General features: G+C 41.2%; 1 protein-coding gene across 2 annotated transcripts; it reads right to left on the bottom strand.

The window, feature by feature from the left end:
• Positions 1-11047: 11047 nt before the first annotated feature.
• LOC147315211 (ras-related protein ORAB-1-like) lies at positions 11048-16137 on the bottom strand. Of its 2 annotated transcripts, XM_086260341.1 has the most exons (6): positions 16011-16137; positions 14523-14595; positions 14354-14449; positions 14129-14224; positions 13902-14033; positions 11048-11800 (listed from the first exon to the last, which is right to left on the bottom strand). In XM_086260341.1, exons 1-6 carry the CDS (start codon positions 16022-16024, stop codon positions 11573-11575), a joined length of 639 nt encoding a protein of 212 aa, XP_086116467.1. In that variant the 5' UTR covers positions 16025-16137; the 3' UTR covers positions 11048-11572. The 2 variants fall into 2 exon arrangements, with proteins under 2 accessions (XP_086116467.1, XP_086116466.1); XM_086260340.1 differs by lacking the exon at positions 16011-16137 and having other exon boundaries at positions 14523-14615.
• Between the last annotated feature and the right edge of the window lie 7764 nt (positions 16138-23901).

Genomic DNA, 23901 nt, shown 5'->3' with positions numbered 1-23901 from the left:
TGTTAAAGCAGTCACGCCTTTAACTTTAAGCCTTAAGTGCATCCAAATACAACGGATCTAACCATACATATGCAAACATATTTATTTCTGCTGTAAAGTTGGATGTTTTAACATGTGAGTCTATAATTACTGACTCACACTGGAAGCCAGCCTCAAGTGGACATTAGTGGGCCTGAAGAACTGCATTAGCTTCATGTTTCAGGCCCAGAGGTTACCATCTGTTTGGCCACATAGAGAAGTATCTCCAGGAATTTCTTTTAGCTCTACTGTTGTTTTTTTACCAGATGTACCCTTGTACTGACTTTACTGCCTTTCTGATGAACCTCCTGCGCACACTCCACCCCAAAACAGCAAAGAACTGGGAAAAGGGCTCCTGTTTTCTAACACTTGCATCATAAAAAATGTAGAAGTCCGGTGTCTACAACATGTTTTTCTTCCCTGAAGTGGCAAAGAAACAACATTGTGGAATTAAAGAGAACTGGGATCATCACTTCAGCTTAGGCCCTCAGACAAACACTTTTGACAAGTGTTTGTCTGGTTGAGTAAGTCTGAAGAGTTTGTTTTTCCAGCTGTTCCGGTCTTCATTGTCATGTCAACAACCAAGTGCACTTTTCTGCAAAGTTTTTCAACAGTAACTGAGCAGAGGCTGAAGGCAAAACAATAAATGTAGTGAATCCAGTTTCCACTTTTAACCAGTGTTCACAGCTCTGTGCTGCCATGGAAAACACAGCAATAAGAGGAACAAGTCAACACAAGCCCAATTTGTTGTTGAGGGTTAAGGGGGTGGACTTCAACACGAAAGACAGAAAGATAAATATTGAATACTGAATACTTCAGTGAGCATGTAGGCTGTGCTGGAGAAACAAGAGTAATCTACGAAGGCTCTCGCTCCAGACTTCCAAAATCTGCTTCTAACGTCTACGACAGCTAAACAGGAGCCCAAGTCTCCATCAGATGGGCTTTAGGGGACCCTCACAATAACTGAGCACTTTTTCCACAATATTGGTTTTCCAAAACACAATATTAGATTTTCACACAAATAAACAACAAAATTCTGAAAATTCACATAAAATATTTTTATTTCAAACAAAAATCTCTAAAAAGAAAAATGTTACATGAACATCACCCTGGACCCCAAATTCAAACATTTCAGTTGATTCATTTTGAATGTATTTCTTGTCAGGCTTTAAAGTGCCTGGATAGTATGATGGGAACACTACTTGTGGAGATCTAATTTTTAGGGGAGACTACTCCAAAGTCTGGGACCTGCCACAGAGAAGGCTCTATCGCCACAAGATTTGAGAGTAGTCCGTGGGATGGACAGCATTCATTTTGAGCTGGACCTCGTGGTTTTTCCTGGAGCATAAACAGAGAGGAGCTCAGACAGGTAAGGAGGGGCTCGGGCATTAAGCGACTTAAAAACAAAAAGTAAAAGTTTAAATTGGATCCTGTAGGAGACAGGAAGCCAGTGTAGAGAAGCGAAAACTTTTTGTATAGTATCAGTATCAGTATAGTACAGTAGCTTATGCTGCAACCTTAACCTGCTCTGGAACTAATTAGGTTCCAGGTTAGAGATCAAAAGCTATGAAATCAGTTGCTATTGATAAATCAGTCCATCCGAAAATAGCATCACAGCTCCTGAAGATCCCGCTGACCTCTGTGCAAAGATAATAAGAGATCTAAAGTGTTGTTTTGTTTTGTTTTTTAATGATCTCTTTGTGTTGTAGATATAAATTCTTATACATTTAGACACTGCTGTCTGTTTAACAGGACACCTTTATGTATTTGCAGACTTTTCCATAGCACACGTCCTCTCACACACACTCATCTCCACATCTCCACTCTCACACTGTACAGTTTTATCTTCTTCTGTAAAATCATAGTTAATCTTTGCAAACCTTCAGATGCCCAAAAGTGCAATGTGGCATTTGCTCATCCTGCCATGAAAAGCTAATTTCCCCACTGAGACAAAGTGCATGCTCTTTAAGATGTTTTCTCTTACAGGTGGTGTAAATGTTATAGCTACTGCTTTACGTTGGTAAAGGAACATTAAGCTCCCGAATGCTCCTGTGTTTTGCAGCTTCATGCTCTAATTGCAACTTCCCTTTCATGAACTGGACGGCACAGTGTTGGCGCTCCTCTCTGCAGCCCTCATTAAAATGACCTTTTGTTGTATTGAGTGTGATTACTGGCTAACTTTGACTTTAAGCTACAAAATCAGAATTCGGTAAAAACTCTTCAGACATGAATTTGCTACAGCATGACACAAATAAATGTATGTGACTGAGTGAGCCACTAAGCTCGTTGTACAAGTCATCTCACACAGAGCTTCCAACACGCACAGTAAAACCTCTACAAATTGTCCTAAACAAGGTATATTTGGTCTCCAGTCAGGCAAAAAACGGTAGATGATAGATTTTCTCTGATCTCCACTGGCTCCCTGTTGCTGCTTGCATAAAATCTCTCCACAACCAAAAGGCTAAGAGAAGTGTTTGGAAGAAAACAGCATCAGGACAAGAATAACACAATCTCCTAAACTGACTGGCAGGTTGTTGCCAGTGTAGCAGCAAAAAGTGGGCTGCAAGGACAAGATTATAACCAGGATTACCCTGAAGTGTAACTCTTAGCTGTGTGTGAACTGTAAACTCATCTTTCCTCCAGTCTCTTCCTTCAAACATCCTTCTGTACTGAAACCACCAGAAAATAACTTTTCCTTCTCTAATCCTGCTGCTTACAAGTTGCAAACATCAGTAAAATGTTGTTCAATTGTTTTCCCCTTAATTTTCTTGAAATATTGTGATATATTTTTGAGGCTATTTCACCCGACCCTACTCGCGATTGAGCCTCAGTGGTTTTATTGACTTAATACAAATAATGATAATAAAAAAAACCTTCATGTGTTATTGCACACTTGAGCCCCTCCTCTCATCTGATTGATACATTAGACAAATTGTTATGAGTGTCATGAGTTGTAGAGTAAAGACAGATCAAGGGAATAGTTTCATAGTGATAGATTTTTAAAGAAAACCAAAAGCCTGACGTCAGGTATTTGTTTAAATAAAGGTACAGTCACAGAAACAACGGTTAGAAACCATGACTGAAGGTATTGTGATCATGTGCAGTGAATTGTGTTGTCATTGCCTTTGAAGCAATAAAAGTGCAATAATATGGAGTCAGTCAACAATCTGCAACTGAACTGAGAAAGGTTGGCACCTGATGTGTCATCAGTCAAGTGTGACAGATCAAATTTCTTGTTGTTCTTGTAAAAATGTTTTGTTGTCTATACACAGAAATTCACACAAAACTACTTGTGAAAAGATGTTAAACACATTTAAACACATATTTCTCCACAAATCGTGATGTGGTTGCTGCAGGGAGGTGATTTCACTGTGAAACGACACAGGCATTAGTCTTCCTTTTATGAAGGAACATAGCTAAAAGGAAACGACTTAACTCGAGTGTGTAGCAACGAGACTCATTGCAGATGAGTTGTGCTCGTTGGCATCGACTCACACGATGCTGTACATGTTTTTATGTTAGACAGCAGTTATTTGCAAAGCTTCAGTAATCTGACTGAGAATGACTGCAGTCAGAATCAGACCGTGATTAGAGACAGGTTACCTCGCACCCAGTGATGCGTGCAGCTGCCAAAAGGCTGGCAGTTGAGGGTGTTGAACGCTCAGGTCGGAGCTGTAAAACAAAATGAGACGGCTAGAATTAATATCCAAATAATAAACGTGAGGCTATAAACAGGTGCTGAAGTTATTAGTGAATTTAAAAGTAATGTGTCACTATTTCTGAGGAAGAGAGGAAGGTAATGCCTCTTAACTGTGTTTATTTTTCTCCTAGTTATCCTCAGTCACCTCATGTTATTCCAAGCAGTGCTGTCAGGGATCCCCTCTGGCATGCCAGAAACTTGGCCCAATTAATATGGAGCTCCAACCATTATATATTTACTGTGTTTTAAAAAAGAAACTGAAAAAGATTCATTTTTGCTGGCTTTTATTGATCTGGAAGGGGAAATATGCCACAAGTAATGGACCCGAGTAGTGCACCTGCTCCACAGCAGGACAGCTGTGCAGAGAAGTACCTCGGGTTAAAAACTAACTGTTTGAATGATACCTGGAACTCAATGCAAAAGACAGCCAGGTAACCTGCTGATCTTATTTGATGACACAGACTGCAGGTGGTACAGCAGACATGAAACTATCTTCAGCGTCAGTCTGAGCTGGACTGAGCACAAAGAGTTTAATAAGAAAAAGTATGTTGTGTGCTGGAGGTGGCAGAAGTACAAAACGTTACTGGAGTAGACTTTTTCATGAATGCTTTGCTAACAAAGGCTAAAATTAATCCTCTCACATGGTAGTTTTACATATCAGAGGTTGCTTTTATGATGGTTTTTAAACTGGATCTTTTTGGTGTAATTTTTAGTGTAAACACTAAAACAAAAAAGTAAAACTTTAATTTAATTCCTTAAACCTGTCAAACATGAATTATGACAACCTCAATCAGGAAGTATTTTTATTCATCTTTAGGCATGAAAAGATAAATAAAAATACTTAAGAAAAAAAAATCCTTTTCGAAGTTGTCATAATTCATTCATGAAACACGTCATACATCTGTAGTAACATTAAACAACCAGTGGGTGGCAGGTATGGAGTGACACATCAGTGTCCAGTGTACTGGTTTATGTACAAGTATACCAACAACACTGACACAAATACAAGAAAACAGCCTTTGAATATCCACTGTACACAGCAAATTCAAAAGTGTTAAATGTTTTGGTGTTAGTAGTCTTCTTGCAAAAGTAGAGTTAATTTTACTCTAAGTAGAGTCACATTCTTTTAATATAACTCTGAGGTGTAAATTGATAGTAGTTAAAATCGAGTGTGCATATTGTATTGAAGAAATAAGTGATGAGAATGCTGTTATTTGCATTTACCAGCTCACCTATGTCAGACCTTTTTTTTTTTTTTTTTTTTTTTTTTGGCCTGTCCCGTTTGGCTCTTTTACATCAGAATTGTTGTCTAAAGGCAAAGAAAGATGCCCAACGGATTTACTTTACCAAACTGACCATCCCAGCCTTGCCGTAATGGTCCATTTGATTCACCTTTTATTGTTTATTTTATTTTCACTTACTGAATACAGGACAGACTTGACTGGGGGAAAGAAAGAGGGAAAGAGAAACAGCTGAGAAGAGGGACGGGGGAGAAGGGCAAAAGACAAAAACCAACAGAACGGGCAGAGAAAAAAAAAGCATATATCAATCACCTGGATCACCTGCTGAGAAAGAAAAAAGAAAGCAAGCAGAAGAGAACAAGAGTAATAGAATAAACAACATCACAATGATATATGGGAATATGACAGTAAATACTAAATATTAAACATTATTGTGCAGCACATAAGATCAACAGAACACAGTGTGCTTTGAGGTAGGAGCCAAAAAGGGTGTAGTTTGTGGGTGTGATCACCCGTGTGTACACCTGTGAGCATGGACGCGCTTGTTTTTTGTTTTTTAAAAGGTTCCTTCATGTAATAATCTGCTAGAGGGTGTGGGGGGGCCACAGCCCCGTCCTCCAGGACATGAAGCAGGTATGGAGGAGATCAAAACTCCAGACATCCAGAGGCCCCCAGAACACAAGAGACCAAGGAAGACCAACAGAGGGGCAGCTGCGCCACTGTCCCGGAAAGAGCTGAGGAGAGTCCCAGATGAGGGCTCACTCAGCAGCCGCGGAGCAGAAGCCAGGGGGGGTTGCAGTGACGCGCCCGTGAGCTCCGCCGGCAGCCAGCTGCGCCTGAGTGACCGAGCCCCAGGCCGAGAGGCCAGGGGCACCCCACCTCCGAAGTGGCCCGAGCGAGCCCCAGGCTCCAGGCCCCGATAAGCGGCCGCCAAGGAGTGAGCCGGTGTGTACCTGGACGCCCATCCCCGGACACAAAGAACCACCAACGCACCGATGTCTGAGGGGGTCCGCCACTGGCAGGGGAAGTGGTGGTGGGTGGAGATAGGCCTCCAAACCTTGGAGGGCCTAAGATGTCCCCAGAGAGGTGACGCCTGACACCCAACCTGACATATAGACACAGACATACAGGCACACACAGATACAAACATCCATTCCCACCCTCATGCTCTCATATGCACTTACTCCACACTCAACCAACGTGGAGACAGACATAAAGAGACGTTGTACACACGATCACACTCCCCAAGCGTACTCTACAAACCGGGTCTAGGTGCCCCCGCCCCTGGAGGGGGGAACTGCACCCAGACCCAGGTGGTGTTTCCCTTTTCCCTGCGGTGGGGGGAGGCAGACCGCCCCGACTCCGCAGCAGCAGGAAGGCTCCACACTCCAGACCGCAGTCGGACGGCCAACTCCTCCTCCTAGCCCCCCTGCTCCAGCAGGTCGCAGAGAATGGGGGTGAGAGAAGACTCCAAACCTCCCTCCACCCGCTCATTGTAGTGTTGATGCATGTGTGTTCTAAGGTGCAATTAAAACCCAGGAGGGCATGGAGCTACCTGCCAGAGAGCAGCAGGTAAGCGCATGGTCCCTCCTGCTAGCCCTCAATGTCTATGTGTATTTAAAATTGAGAGGTGGGCAACGATGCCAGGGGTGGGGTGTACACCCTGATGGTACTTTGGACTCCGTGTATCGTGCCCACCCCCAAGATCCTATATGTATGTGTAATGAGAGTGTGAGTAATGTGAATGTCTAAGTTGTGTGATAAAATTGAGGCAGAGGCAGCCAGAAGGGGACAGAGGGGGGGGGGGGTAGCCTCCTCTGCACCCTGGTGACATACCCCTACTCCAAGGCCCTGCATGTGTGGGTGGTTGTGGTGGAGCGGGAAGAGGGAGGCAGCTGGAGATGGGGAGGGAAGGAAGGGAGGGGCAAGTGACCCCTCCCTGGGGCCAGCTCCCCCGCTGACCCCAGTAGGCACCCCCATACGCCGCAACCCGCCAGGGAAAGGGGGCCCAGGCCCATCCAGACCGGGCCCAGTGCAGCAGCGCCGCCCGGCCCCACAGAGCCCGGGACAGTCCACCCAACCCCACCACAGAGAAAACTGCACCCACCCCACCATCCACTCATCTTCCAGACTACATAAGACAATAAACACCCAGGCTGAGATCTTCCTCCACCTCTCCTGTATCTCCCCCTCCTGCAGAGGGAGCTCCTGAGGAGAGGAAAGCTCCTGCAAGATGTGACAATCTCCCCCACCAGTTGAAGAGCCCCCCAGGTGGCTCGACGCACCGGCGGCACCCTGCTCCAGGGCTGGGCCCCCATGCACCCACCCGCCCACAACCCCGGCAACACACCAACCAGGACCCAAGCCCCCGAGGCCCAGTCCGGGTCCCAGCCCAGAGACGGAGCGCCCCCAGAACCTCACGCCCATCCCGGACCCACCCAGGGGCAGCCAGGCTACCAGGTCAGTAACCCAGACCTTTTGATAAACAAGATTCTAATGAAAGTGAGAACATGTACACTGTTACATCTTTCAGAAAATGTTTTGAAATTGTGGTGCACAGTTCAGAATAAATGTTTTTCAAAAACCATTGCATCTTTTTAGTAAATGTTTATTTCCAAAAGAAATTTCTAGAAGTTCAGAACAGTAAAATTCCCGCTTTTTAGAATGAATTAGAAGATAACTCTTACATAGTTAAACTAAAATACTCTTTGAGAGTTAATATATAAACTCTTAACACCAAGTGTAAAATTATCAACTCCAGACAGATTTGGTGTTTAACACTAAATCAGAGTTAACGTACCAACTCTCCAAAAAGAGTTAAATTAACACTCTCTGGTGTGGACCCATATAGACACTTTAATAGTGTTGAAATCAAATCCAACAGTGTTAATTAATGACCACTATGTGTGAACGGGTTAAAAGCTACCCCTTTTAAGTGTTGAGGGTTCTAACTATAATTAGTATTTTAATCTTTATTTATATTTATATTTCATGCTTTTTAAAGAACCTGGCAGTTTTACAGTTTATACCGTTGTTGTCATTGTTATTATACATAAATAAGTTATAAATGCATAAATGAGTCTTTATATAGGTCATCATTCTATTAGTAGAAGAATAAGTGTAAATAAAATGCTGAACATTTGAATTACATCATTGAAAAAATAAAGATGATAAAGCCACACAACAATAGAACAAGAATCTATTCATAGGCTCTGTTAAGCGCTGAAATCGTTTTTCAGAGCAGCTGTTTAAACAGCAGAGCACAGTTTAAAATGCAGGCTAAAATAAATGAGCCTTTTCTAACATGCTCTTTGTCTCACCTAGTTTCCTGTCACTGTGTGTGGGCGGGGCTACCTGAGCTGATCTGCAGTTCAGCATATCAAAAAACAAACAAAAATCATTCAATACATCAGACACTGCTCTCCTGTTCCTCTGTTCATCATTTGACTTCACTATTCTTGAATACACAGCACCTCCTGGCATGCCCTTCAGCAGTTTAATTTTTTAACTGTCAAGTTACTAATGTTAGAAATATTTATATCCCACAGATTGTTGGGTGCTATGTTGTTGGGTGCTGCCAGTCTTTTAGGGTCTGTCTCTACCAGCTTTGCACATCTACAGACTGAAATTCTTGCCCATTCTTCTTTGCAGAACAGCTCCAGCTCAGTCAGATTAGATGGACAGCGTTTGTGAACAGCAGTTTTCAGATCTTGCCACAGATTCTCGATTGGATTTAGATCTGGACTTTGACTGGGCCGTTCTAACACATGGATATGTTTTGTTTTAAACCGTTCCATTGTTGCCCTGGCTTTATGTTTAGGGTCGTTGTCCTGCTGGAAGGTGAACCTCCGCCCCAGTCTCAAGTCTTTTGCAGACTCCAAGAGGTTTTCTTCCAAGATTGCCCTGTATTTGGCTCCATCCATCTTCCCATCAACTCTGACCAGCTTCTCTGTCCCTGCTGAAGAGAAGACCCCCCAGAGCATGATGCTGCCACCCCCATATCTGACAGTGGGGTGTGTTCAGAGTGATGTGCAGAGTTAGTTTTCTGCCACACATAGCGTTTTGCATTTTGGCCAAAAAGTTCCATGTTGGTCTCATCTGACCAGAGCACCTTCTTCCACATGTTTGCTGTGTCCCCACATGGCTTGTGGCAAACTGCAAACGGGACTTCTTATGGTTTTCTGTTAACAACAGCTTTCTTCTTGCCACTCTTCCATAAAGGCCAACTTTGTGCAGTGCACGACTAATAGTTGTCCTATGGACAGATTCCCCCACCTGAGCTGTAGATCTCTGCAATCAAATTAAGATTCATTTTGGAACATTCATGTGTGGCAGAAGGGCAAAAGAGAATGGGAGAAAGATATAAAGTGAGAGGTCCATTAAGGGTGTAGACGAGTGGGGCAAGAGAGAAGTAAGAGGGAGAGGGGAAAACAAAAAAGAAAAAGAATATGAAATGATGGAAAAGCAGCAAGAGGCCGGGGATGAGGATGGGGTGGAGGAACAGAGGTAGGCTATGGTTAGACAAGTGGGAGTGAAAGATGTAAAGATGAAAGAGATACTCAGAGGTAGGGAGAGATGCAGGGGAGGAGGGGGGCGAACATAAAACATAAGAGATCATGAATGACACTGACGCTGTCAACCTCTGTAGGAAACAAATACAGAGCAACACTGACATCTAGTGGAAGGGAAAATAACTGCTTACCAGTTTCTGTCCTGCCCCCTCATCCTGTTTCCATTTGCCTGTCTGAGGCAGTCCAGCTGTTGTAGTTTTTGTAGTTTTTCATAAAATAAACTGCTTTTAAATCCTCATATCAAACCTGAGGACAGTGCAGAACTCACTGCTGACTGTAGGGAAAGGATCGGACTGACACATATGCTTGTATATCAGCTGTGTAGTCACTATGGTTTCATTATTGTTGTGTATCCTCCTCTACTCCAGAGTATTTTTGTATATTCTATTCATTTTAAACCTTCTCCAGCATTAACATCAGCACGCAAACTGTGCACAGGGAGCTGGTGTTCATTCTATGCCTCACACTGTAGGCATAATGTGTTAATGTGCTAGGTAGGTAGGTGTAGGTACTCAGTACCATATAGTGTAGACGAAGCTCACACATTTAAAACATGGTCTTATTTCCCATCTGTTTTACATTTCAAGAACAAAGTTTATTTAAATTGTATTTGAGTAGCTGAAGTTGCTGAGTTCTCAGTCTCTCAGCTGCTTTCATAAGCTTCTTGTTGCTAAAACAACGTCCAGTTGATTACAAAGAAGTCGGCCTTCAGTGAGTCATTGTTACACTGCGATAATACTGTTGTCACAGCAAAGAGAGGAAATTAATTCATGTTGAAATGACACTAATATGACATATTTAAGGTTGCCTGGCCTTCATGAGAAATCCCTTCACATCACAAAGGGATATTTGTCAGGCCAATATCTCCTGAGGATGTCCAGTGATTTTCAGATTTTAGATAGTGAGTTAAAGTTCCTCAAGAATCTTTTAGGTTTTAAAACATTTAATAATCTAGTAAGTCAAATGCCAGATGAGTTAGCATTTACCATATGAACATTTTATATAAAATCAGCGGCTCCCAGACATTTCTGCATGTTTGAAAGTTCTAAAACAACAAGTGTGACAGATTGTGAGAAAAATAAAACCTGATAATCAACTCACTGCTATTCTGAATTTACAGACTTTTTCTTATTGTCCAGACCTCCATGTCTGTATTTGGATCTGAGAGTTCCAAATTAAGAAGTCTTGACCCAAAAACTGGCACCGACATCACACAATGCAACTTGAATGGAAGCTGACTTTTAAAAATTTGAGGGGAGAAAAAAAGGATGTTAATGATATTTGTGCATTTTGATGTTCAGTGGTTGATCTCCTGTCTCAGTCAAACCACCAAGATTAGCTCATTTAAACCATGAAACAATCATCTTCTAACTTTAATCACGCAGATCAGGATCAGGCTTTCTTTTAATATCATCTTAAGAATTTCAGTATCTCTTTATATTTTCAGCAAAAAAGACCAATTTCAGATATCTTTATTGACATAAACAAACACCAAGCAAAACACAACAGGAACTGGTTAATAAGTCTGAGGCATTTATAGAAACTGAAATCATACAGTCAGGTTGCTTATATCAGATAATTAAAGACTGTGCGGCTGCTAATTAACATTCAACTATTGCTATTCACGAGAGCGGTCCTCTCTGCATTTCCAAATCGTGTCACCTACACTTGAATAGACCCCACCCTGTTTGTTCCTTTGGCTGAGTGCTCTGATTTCTGCATGTTTGGTCCTAGTTTATTATAATGTGCTATAGTTTTCTTTTTATTTAGTTTTACTTCCATTTCTCATTTTTAAAATAAATGAACATAATTGTAAAAGGAAAAAACGTCAACCTCTATCTCATTCAAAAGTACCAAGCTCAAAAATATATCATAGTCAAGTCAAAAATGTGTTTTTCTTCCAAAGTCATAAATGTCAAAAATATGCCGATATGTGTGCCTGTAACACTCAGTTAATGAGTCCTTCAACCAGACAGCTGGGTCTTTTTCAAATGACACATCTGTCTCATCAAGTAATAAATATTTGTGCTTATGTTTCCACCTCAGCAGCAGTTATTGGCCTCCTGCGTCTGTTTTTCCCCTCCCAGCCACAGGGGGGCGCTGTTGATCTTGGCGGTCCTGGCCTCTGCTGACTCGCCCTCCATGCCCCCTCCTTCACTGGCCAGACGTTTGTGGATCTCAGAGGCCATGGTAAGGAACGCCCTCTCCACATTATCAGAGCTCTTCGCACTAGTCTCCAAGCACGGGATCTTCAGGGACGAAGCCAGGTCCTGTGGATGGGGTCAAGTCTTATTAAAAGCAGCAAGTGTGTAAACACCACAGTTTAAAAGCATTTAATGCAACAACTGTAATTCTAAAATTCGATTCCAGAGTAAAGTATTACATGTAATTTGTACTCCTGGATTAAGAGTGAACTGAGTAGTCATTCTGAAAAAGAACCCTAATCAGACTTTTGAATTATTGATGAGTCAACATTTAAATATTGTAGTTAGTTCACAAGTTTACATCTGGTACTTTTCAAAGGAATTTAGACATGAAAGCTACAAAGTCGATGAACGCCTGGCCAGACTTGGCACTGAGAACACTGAGCCTGTTTTCATTCAAATACTGCCGGTTTGTCAAAGCTCCTGGTGCATGTACAAGATGCCCACTGGTCCGAAGAAGCCCCTGTCAATGACCTGACTACTAATTCAATCCAAATCACAACAGCATTAAAGTCTCCTCAAGGTGCTTTTTATTGTAAGGTAAGGACCGTAGGGATGAAGGACAAACTTCCTTTTAACAGCCCACACCCTCTGGCACACCTGAGGGTGTGGGGATGAAGACGGGACAAAAGACAAAGCCAGAGATGAATAATAACTAATGATTAAATGCAGAGTGATGTGTAAACACAGTGAAGAAGAAACACCGAGTGCATATGGGAAACCTCCGGCAGCATGACCTATTAAGTGTAACTAAGGGAGGATTCAGGGTCACCTGATCCAGCCCTAACTACTTGATGAAAAAGGAAAGTTTTAAACTTATTCCTGAAAGTAGAGAAGATTTCTGTTTCCCAAATCCAAACTGGGAGCTGGTTACCCAGAAGATGGGCCTGAACGCTGAAGGCTCTGCCTCCAATGCTACTTTTAAATATATGAGCTTGCAATCTCCTATCCTTTCAAATGGTTTGCTTCTTAGTCCAAGTCTAGATTTGGAACAGGTTACTAACACGCTGAAGTCTCCCTGAGAGACTCATAGTTAGTTGCTCCCCTCAAATTGACTCTTTGGAGTCCTTAGAGTCAGTAAGAGAGGGCCAGTCTGTATCAGTTTGTAATTGAACGGGGTTAAGGTGTCTGAACCTCATAGATCTGATAAATGGACTGGTTCATATAAAGAGCTTTCCTACTCTAACTGTGCACACTTTATACAACTTGCCTCATTCATACAAGCATTTTTTCCTATGCTTTTCCAAAGTTAACACTTTCTATCTAACAGTCACACACATTTATACTCCATTGGACGCATCGGAGAGACTCCATCAGAGGTAATACCTTGCCCGTAGATATTTGGCATGCAAAATGGAGCATGACAAATATCTTTGGGACCAATCTTCTGATTAGCAGATGACCTGCTCTACCACTACTGCGACACCAAGATTAAGAAAGGAGTCTCAAGAATTCCTCCCCAGATTGTATGACAGTTACTGCGGCACCGCAATCTAACTCCAAATGACTTAGGTAGGCAGTCCCACTTTTAGATAGAAGTATACCCAGAAAATACCCAGTTTGAAACCAGCTGAGTTGTCCCAGATGAATTGTGCTCATTGGTGCAGACTCAGTCAGAGGGACTTCAGCGTGTTAGTAACCTGTTTGCATTTATAAATGAGGTGGTAATTTTTTGCCAACCTTCAACAATCTGCCTGAGAGTGATTGCAGGTTGAGTGATTAGTGGTTGAGTGCCAAACATCTGATCGCAGCAACTGTTTGCAATCATTCGCTGAATGTGAAAAATCACCACACAGTCACAGGACAACCACCCATTCTTACTAGTCACAGTGAGGTTGTCATCCGGTTTTAGTGTTACTGAAACATTAGGCATGATTGTCGATCTTCCTAACTTGACTACTTGCTTCCTGCCTCCAGTGCTGCCACAGTACGTGTGTCTAAGCACAAAGCCAGACACTTTGTCCACGATGCTAAAACCTTCTGATAGAGATATGTGATGATGTCAAAATACCAGTGTGCTCATGTCTAGAATTATTTTGGAAAGAAAAAACAAATTATTTCCCATTTTAAGCTTCCACTTAGTTTTATGATGCTTAATAAAACCACAGGTGTGAAGTTATTTCTAAGTATTTGAAGTTAAGCCTCTTCGCTGCACGTAGCCTGTTACCTGAGCAGTGGCAGCATCCACCACTTTCTTACTAACGAGGTCAGACTTGTTTCCCACCAGCAGCCTGGAGACGTTTTCACAGGCGTAACGATCTATTTCATCCAGCCACTGCTTCACATTGTTAAAGGATTCCTGAGGAGAGAGAGAGAAAGCGAAGCAGCAGGAGGTCTGGAGTTCATGTTCAAATGCTTTTCTTTTTAGATGATGATGAAGACATACACACTGACCTGCTCAGTGACATCATACACAATGATGATGCCGTGAGCTCCTCTGTAGTAGCTGGAGGTGATGGTTCGAAACCTCTCTTGACCTGCTGTGTCCCACTGAAGGAGTATATGCACACACGTAAAATAGCACTGAGGCTAACATTACACAGTTTTTTTTAAGACTTTCATGCTTTGAAAAACAACTTTATGATGTTCCCTCACAAAACCGCTTCGCCGTTTCCTTACAATCTGTAGCTTGACAGTTTTCCCATCCATGTCAATGGTCCTGATCTTGAAGTCGACCCCTATGGTAGAGATGTAGCTTTCGGTGTAGGTGTCATCCTGCAGCAAGCAGTTAAGTGTTAAAAAGGGAAAGTGAGCGTGTCTTTGTGTGCATACGTGTGCACAGTCTTACCGCAAAGCGCAGCAGCAGGCATGACTTTCCAACTCCAGAGTCACCGATGAGAAGAAGCTTGAACAAGTAGTCACTGGGAAGCAAGGAAGACATGCATGAATGAACCACTACAGAGGTTCCATCTCAGATGTAAATGATGTCATGCCATAAAAAGCTGCATAATTTAAATGTTGAAAGCCAGCTAGCAAATAACACACATCAAATACAGCTCTGAATGCTGACATGAATTTAAGAAATGCAGAGGGTGGCACACTTGCAACCAGATTTTATTACATCTATAACAAAAGTCAAGGGTTGATCTGATATTTTGAATGCTTTATGCTCTAAATTTGGAAGATTTTTGTTTTTTGCTTTCATATGAACTAAATATCGAGTGCACAGTGTGAAGGTTGCAAAATCAGTCGTGCTGTTTGCTTGTAAGACTTGCAGTTTTTCACTCAGTGCAAGCACCATGAAGTGCTTGAACCACAAGTCAAATGAAAGTGTGAACCTTGGACAGATGTTAGCTCATCAGGAATGGTTTATCACAGTCACTAGTTCTAGATACTGAAACAATGTTTCACCAGTAATGTCATTTTGTGTAATCACAGGTAACAACGTGGTCGTCACCAAGAAACTCCTTTTTTTAAATGTCTAACTTTTACCCATTAAAGATACAAATTAATGAATAAGAAGCAAGCTTTTTGATAGACCGTGAATAAAACCATCCACACTACACAGTTTTCCATTCAGTTTTATTTTCATGTAAGAATTTGGAGCTACAGCTTAAACCGTGCCCTCCTGGAACCAGGTTGTTGATATTATTACAACAAAACCATCTGCTGTTTCTCAAAGCTGGCAGTAAAGCAGCTGCCTGGTAATACTAGATGGATGCAAATTATTGTGTTGTATTTCTGAATGAGTAGCATTAAACCAAAGTGGTTAGCTGCTGCATTACATAGTTTATGGACACATAAGTCACAGACGCAAAGTCGAACCTGGGATCAAATGTCTTTCTGTGTATGGTTTCTTCTGTAGCACTCTTGTCTGCGAGAAGTTACAATTTGTCTTTGTTCTGTTGAGCACCACTAAACAATACCCATCTGCCACAGAGGCCTAGTGAGCCATTGCAGATTACCTACAACTGAATGCCTCCAAGTATCTACTCTTTTTGCTTTTTTTCTACAAATTGATAGAAACATGCAGCAAATCTATGGACGGACATAAAACATTAATTCATCACAACTTACAATTTACTGATAAGCTCAAATTAGACACCTCAGCAATAAAACTGGCTTGTATGTCTTTTTAGACTGACATACGTCTGATACGACTGATCTCTAGTTACAAAACAAAGGTTAAAAACAAGGGTCGGGCATGTTACACATGCTTAAGTTTTCTCCTAACTTTCCATGTCAGCAGCCAGTGTTAAAGACCAGGTGTCATTTTATTACAAGCTGATCATTTCATCTCGGTAATGCACTGCGCAGAGAAAGAAACAACACTTACTATTCAGGATTCATGATCAACGAGGTCGGCCCAGTTGACGCAACAAAAACAGAAACACCTGAAACTGAATCCTGAGTCTGAAAACAGACAGATAATCTCTGATGCTGCGTCTGTTTCTGTCCCGCTGGAGGGCAAATGGCAGAATAAGCCAGAACTGCCTGCCTCAAAAGCTGACTGATGAGCTGACTGGTTCAGATGCATTATTTATTAATAAAGCCCAGTTCAGGTTACACTGAGGACAGCACCTAAAACCAAGGTACACACACACACACACACACACACACACACACACACACACACACACACACACACACACACACACACACACACACTTGTTTTCATATCTTAGTGAGGACATCTCATTGACATAATGCTTTCCCTAGCCGCTTTCTCTAACCATCAAAAATGAATGCCTAATCCTAACCCTGAGCCTAAACCTAACCTTAACCTAACTGTAACCCTGACACTAAAACCACATTTTGAGTGTGAAAAATGCCTTCAAACTTGTGGGGACAGGCATTTTGTCCCAACAAGTGACTGTTGGTCCCCACAAGTATAGCAGCATTCCAATTTTCTGTCCTCACAAAGATGTCTAAACATGTATACACACACACAGACATAAATACATCTACACAGTCCTGTAGAAAATTTATTTTTACCCACTTTTAAGTCTCAACGTTCAGCTGGTTTCTTTGCTGTTTCCACTGTGCTGTGTTGCTGTGGTGAGCGGCATGAAACTGTGCCTCTGCTCTGCACTCATTTTGAATCAAAGTGACAGTGACTCCTGTACCAACTGCAGCTCTGAGCTTCTCAAACAAACAAGAAGTTCTACTGAAACCAAACAAAAGCAGCCAAAAGCAACATGGCAGCTGTCCGCAGAGCGACAGAGATGCTTTACAGGGTTCATTTCTGTTAAGGAGCCTTTGCTAATGTAGTCCATCCATCTTCTTCCACTTATCCAATTCAGAGTTGTGGGGGTGCCTGTGCCTATCCCAGCTGTCAGAGGGCAAGAGGGAGGGTACACCCTGAACAGAATTACCAATTAACCTCATCCCATGCATGTCTTGGACTGTGGGAGGAAGCCAGAGTACCCGGAGAGAAACCACACAGACTTGGTGAGAACATGCAGACTCCATACAGAAAGGCCCCAGACCTTTTTCCTGTGAGGCAACAGTGCTAACCACAACATCTTTATACTGTCCATGACAACAGTTCAAACAAATTTGTTATCAGAGAACAGCCACGATGCTTCTTAGCTTAAATATTAAATTTATATGGGGTGACCATGTTCTCTAATTCTCCTCCAAACTCCTGACTGTCAGGAGTCATTTCAAGAGAGAGTCTAAACATGTCCTTTGTGACATGTATGTGATGGCAGAGGGTGGACTTTTGCCAAAAAGGAAAAAAGAGGCCTAAAATGTGTGAGGTGCAACCAGTTTTCTTTCCTCGTGTGGCACACAGGGGAATGGAGTCTGCTTCAGACACATCCTCAGTCCTGGAAACACATGATGTTATTACATGTGCCCGGCTGAACCTGGCTCCATCAGTCGTCTGTGCAGGGCAGCTCTCTCATATTTCTTCCAGTTGGGGGAATTTTTCCTGTCGTCCCTTTTCCTGTTCCAGCCCACTTTTCAACCAATCAACATCTAGCCTATGCACAGCATCATCCATGCTGCGCTGAGTTTTTTGGAGGACTACACACCACCGTGGGTTCATTACTCTCTGCACAGACAAATACTGACAGACACAAACTCAGTACCATAAAGGTGAATGCCTAATGTGTCACCATTTGTGTGCCATGCTCATGAATATGAATGAGAGATGTAAGCACTTTGTAGAACCAGTAGAGTTAAAAAAAGAGTCGAAAGTTTAGAGGATTAAACTGTTTTCTATAATGTTTTATAAATTGAACTTTCACATAATGCTCGATAGATCCATAAATGTTATGTCTTTAACCCAAGTAAACCTCTTAGTCTTTCAGCTCCTGCTTTCCTTTTTCTCATGTTCTCATTTCATCGCCCCTCTCCTGTTGGTTTCTTCTCTACTTTTATTTCTGCTCATCGTCAGTTTTTATCCTTTTCTTTCCCTAACTATCTCTAATCTCACTTTCCTTTCATCATGCCTATTCTTTTCTTACAGTCCTCTTTATAATAACAATAATATAACTTATTTTTGTCTACCGCCAAGAAACCCAAAGTCGATTTACACACGAGTAGCACTTCACTGTTTTTCATTTCCTTCCTGATCCTTGGATTTCTTGTTTCTCTTTCCTTTTCATTCCTCATATGTCCCCTCCTCTTTTCATTTCCTTCCGCTGTGCCTTATGTCTTCTCTTCACTCTGTCTTCTCTAATCTTTGTTTTTTGTTACAACCTTCAACAGAATGGATACATTTGGTTTCACCTTGTGCTTTTGTTCTTTGGTGAATGTCTTAATAGCAAACAGGGGCCTGCTGTTGCTTGCTATAGCAGGAGTATCTAAAGAGGTTAGAGTACTTTCGAAGATGTGTCTGTGTCTGCCTGTCTGTATGTGGACAGATATATCAACATGATAGCATCACAACGCTGCAAGACAGCAGTCATGAAACTTTACAGATTTGTAGCTGACATGAGTGGTGATAGAAGGTGATGAGAGAGGAGTGCGATGAGTCAGAGCATTAGCATCAGGGCTGGTGTGTGTTCCACCATAAGATGGTCTCTTATTCCTTTTGCTGTCCTCTCATCGTGTTGCCTCATCTCTTTTTTCCTTTGCTCCTCGTTTATCTCCACTTAACATATATTAAGGTTGTTATCTTTTGCTTTCTTCATTTAATTTCATATCTTTGATTCTTTTAGTTTTCCTTCTATGTCGACTCTTAATCTTCATTCTTCTCTGTGTTTTTTCTGGTCATCTTACCTCCTCTCTCCTTGTGTCCTTGCTTCATCTCCTCGTCTCTCCTTTCCTCTCCTCTCTTGTCTTGTCCTGTTTTTTTGGTGAAAGTGATATAGTGTGTGACCCCCTGGTCACGGGAGCGAGCAGAGAGCCAGGGATATGCAATGGGTAAGCAGCTGTGATGGGGTCAAGGGTCAGCAGCCCTGACGACGGCCTGTTGCCGGGGCAGAGGCGGTGGCGCGGTGGTTGCTACGGCAGCACCAGGCTTTGTGGTGCTCCCGATGGAGCACCGAGGTGGGAAAACTGGGGGAAGGGTCCAAGAGAAAAAGAAGAAATAAAGAGAGAAAGAAAATAACAAAGAAGGAGGGTTAGAAAGCAAGGGGAAGGGTGGGAACGTGAGACAAGTAAGAAGAAGAAAGGGAAATCTTTGAAAACAAAGTGATGGAGAGGAGAGGCGAAACTTTGGGTGGGGGTGCAAAACAAATTGTATTTACTCATGTTTTTAGTCTATGAAAGCTAGTCTGGGATCTCTATCCTGCATTCAAAACCAGCGCTAATGTAAAACGTTCATTTTACACAACAAAACTAAAATTCACCCTGAAATATTATGTCTGGCAGAGCTTAAGTTACAACTCCTACAGAAGATGTGACAACAAGAATGTCGGCCAAGTCACACAAAACTCTGTTAAAATTCTGATCGCTGGAGTCAAAGCCAAAACGTCACCAAACCAAGAAATGAAGAGACCGCCACAAAGGTTTACTTATTAAAATCCCAGACTGTGCTTTGACCTGTGGCACATGTTAAAAGCCAACATGGCTGGATTCTTATTCTCAGGGTGTTAAATGCTGCTGTTTGGTAAAACAAGAAGGTTCATGATAATTTAATGGCCTTGCAATTCTTCCATCAGTCAGGAAACTACTAAAGCGAGTCAAACTTACCTCAAGCTTGAGTCTAAATCTTTATGCTGAGTTTGCATTATAGTTTATGCAAGCAGTGACCGCAGTATCGAACACAACCAGGGCTTAATATCGACTCACGGCAGTGACGCCAAGGACACCTTTTTCAAAGTTTCTGTGACAGCAGCAGCTTCTAACAGGAGTGCACTATTTAAACTCTGTGATGAGAACATGTTGGCAGTTTACCTGCCACTGTTACTTTGTGCCATTTCTGAAATCTGCGTAAGAATTACAAATGACTTTTTATAAGAGGGAAAACCCACCAGGAGTGTTTTTTACGCTTTGCTTTGTATGTTCATTTTCTCAGCTGTTGAGTTACAAACATGAACAGAAAGAGTACCGATAGCTGTCTGGAACAACTGACGTGGTCAACATGCAGATTGACGTGCAAAAAACTCCCAAAATGAGTGCGTGTGGGTGTATGTGTCTTGAGCCAGAAGAGCCACACATGAAGAGTGTGTGAGGCTGTGTGTATGATGTGTGCAGGTCAGTGGATGGAGTTAAACCGATCATTGTTCCCATCAGCATGCGTCCCAGGAGACCCGAGGGAGCGGGGATAAATAGCTGCTTTTTACTATTCACCCTTATTTTACCACAATCCCTTACTCCTCCATGCGTGTGTGTGTGTGTGTGTGTGTGTGTGTGTGTGTGTGTGTGTGTGTGTGTGTGTGTGTGTGTGTTTTGTGTTTTAGCCCTGAGGCCAATTAAGCAATATAATTAACCTCACTCGAAAATGAAGAGTGAACCAAAGCCTCATTATGGCAACAGAGTGTGACGGGGGCTGTCTGCAGTGTTGTCCATATACAGTACATTTGCACTGATCTGATAAACTGCTAAAAGAAACAACTCGGAGCTGATCAAATTTTAAATGTTCAGTTATTACATAAAGTCTTTAAAACACTCCTTTTGTGCTACATAATATTCACTACTTTAAATTTAATTTTGCTTCTTCACTTTGCAACTGAAACTGTAAATAAAACTGATTTCAAGGCTCTGCATCCGCAAAAGACAAAAAGCAAAAAACATTTTAACAGCTGCAAACTAAAGAAGTCAAGACACAGGAGGTGAAGATGTTACAGCAGGGGTGTGAAACTGAAATGAGCCGTGGGCCACTGCTGGCACTGTCATCTCATGTGAGGGTTACTTCAGTGTTCAAATAGTACAAAAAACACAAACAAACAAGAAAACGCCCACAAACATTTCCAAAAATGTAGTGTTTTGTTTGTTTGTTTGTTTTATTTCAAATATTGTATAACAAAATAAAACTACAAACGTGAAAGTTTTTTTTCTCCCACTCTTAACTAACTGAAGCCTTTCACTGAACTACCAAATAAACACACTGGTCCTGTCTTTCTGGCCACACACGTGGCAGCGCCTCTGCTGTGACTGTGTTCGTATTTAACAAAATAAAAATGCAGACATAAGTATAAAGAGCCCCGTATTAGAGAGATCAAAGGAGATTAAGACTAATTATAATCAGGAACAAGGAAAGAAACTGAAAGGATCCGATGTCTTCATGAACGAACATCTGATAAAAAGAAATGCGGACATTGCCAGGAAAGCACGTTACTTGAAGAAACAGGGAAAAATTCAAAATACATGGACCACCAACTGTAAAGTATTCATTAAACTCAATGGAACACCGGAACAAGCCAAAGTGTTGGTCATCAGAAATATGGAGGAGCTGGACAAATACTGAGGTCAACTTACTCTGGAGGTATGAATACACATGTGACGTGACACACAACACAACACATGGCACAGTCCAGAAGAACTTCATCTGCATCCGGCAACAATATCAACATAACTCATTGGAATTCTCTTTATGATAATCTGGAACTGAGAACATTTCGATACACAGACCATAATGTTCTAGACTTAGAAAAGGATATAGACCCGGAAAATAATTTCTTCTACAACATCAGCTGTAACTGCTGCTACTTCACTGATGAACAGTTTAAGCACACCATCAACACGGAAAATAAATTATCAATAATCCATTTTAATAGCAGAAGTCTGTATGCCAACTTCAACAATATAAAGGAATATCTAAATGAGTTGACAAATCCATTTGGAATTATTGCCATTTCTGAAACATGGATCAATGCGGAGAAAGGACTGGACTTTGGACTGGAGGGATATGAAGTGAATTTTGTAAATAGAAGGAACAAGAGTGGAGGGGGAGTAGCTGTGTATGTGGATAAAAACCTAAACTACAAGGTGGTAGAAAGTATGACAACTGTAATTGATAATTTACTAGAATGTATAACAATTGAAATGTATAAGGAAAAAGAAAAAAATGTAATAATTAGCTGTATATATAGAACACCTGGCTCTAGTATTTAAGTATTTAATGACTTCATAGAGGAAATATTCTCTAAAACAAATCAAAAAGTTATGTTTATCTGTGGTGATTTTAATATTGACCTGTTGAATCCAAAAAAGCATAAAATGACCGACGAATTCCTAAACACTATGTACAGTTTGAGTTTACATCCTAAAATAACCAGGCCTAGCAGAATTACACCACATTGTGCCACCTTACTTGACAATATTTTCACTAACAATATGGAAAACAACATTGTGAGCGGAATATTAATTAATGACATCAGTGATCACCTACCAGTTTTTGCAGTTTATGACACTAATTATAAGAAAAATCAGCATGAAGAACAACTGAGATACAGACGTGTAAGGACAGAAGAAACTATGACTGCATTTAAGAACGATCTATTAAATCAGGACTGGGACAATGTGTACAAAGAAGCTGATATTGATATTGCATATGGCATATTTTTAAGAATATTCATGGAGTTGTACGATAAAAACTGTCCAACAATAAAATACAACAGAAAGCACAAATATTCAGATAGACCATGGCTCACTAAGGGTTTACAAAATGCATGTAAAAAGAAAAATACACTCTATAGGGAATACCTAAAACAAAGAACAAAAGAAGCTGAAAATAAATATAAAAAATACAAAAATAAGTTGACCAATATTATACGTGTATGTAGAAAGGAGTATTATAGTAAAATATTGAACAACAATAAACATAATATGAAAGGAATATGGGATGTTTTAAACGGTATCATTAAAAATAATTCTGGACAACAAAGTTATCCACAATACTTTATCGATAATGGCAATATTATGGAAAACACTGCTGATAAGGTCAACAGCTTTAATCATTATTTTGTAAATATTGGACCAAAACTGGCAGAACAAATTCCTGAGTCACTGCCATCAGTAGACTGTAGTGAAAACCTGATTGATAGGAACCCTAACTCAATGTTCCTTACATCAGTGGAGGAAAAAGAAATAATTGACATTGTACACATGTGTAAATATAAAACATCCACTGATTGTAATGATATTGACATGAAAATCGTCAAGAAGGTCATTGAAGGAATTGTAGGACCTCTAACATATATTTGCAACTTATCATTTCAGACGGGAAAAGTGCCAAACAAAATGAAAATAGCTAAAGTTGTGCCGCTGTATAAAACCGGGGATAGACGCCACTTCACAAATTACAGGCCTGTTTCTTTACTACCACAATTCTCCAAAATCCTAGAAAACCTGTTTAATAAACGATTAGACAAATTCTTAGATAAATATAAATTACTCTCTGACAGTCAATATGGATTCAGATCAAAAAGATCAACATCTCTGGCATTAATCGAATCAATTGAGGAGATTACGAATGCTATAGATCAGAAACAGTATGCAGCTGGACTATTTCTGGATCTCAAGAAAGCATTCGACACAATCAATCATGACATATTAATTAATAAACTGGAACGGTATGGGATTAGGGGGGTTGTACTGCAATGGGTGAAAAATTATTTAAGTGACCGGAAACAATTTGTGAAGCTGGGTGTCCATTCCTCATCATGCTTGGACATTGCTTGTGGTGTTCCACAAGGCTCTGTACTGGGTCCAAAATTATTTATTATTTATATAAATGATATTTGTAAGGCATCTGATATATTAAAATTAGTATTATTTGCAGATGACACAAATATTTTTTGTTCTGGGGGGAATCTAAAGGAGCTGCTGGA

This window comes from Aulonocara sp. 'chitande type north' Nkhata Bay, linkage group LG14, assembly GCF_057382095.1.
Source record: "Aulonocara sp. 'chitande type north' Nkhata Bay isolate Kocher_YH1m ecotype deep benthic linkage group LG14, A_spYH_male_GT1.1, whole genome shotgun sequence".
Taxonomy (NCBI): domain Eukaryota; kingdom Metazoa; phylum Chordata; class Actinopteri; order Cichliformes; family Cichlidae; genus Aulonocara; species Aulonocara sp. 'chitande type north' Nkhata Bay.
The sequence above is the reverse complement of the archived record's forward strand: the minus strand, read 5'-3'. Positions and strand labels throughout refer to the sequence as shown.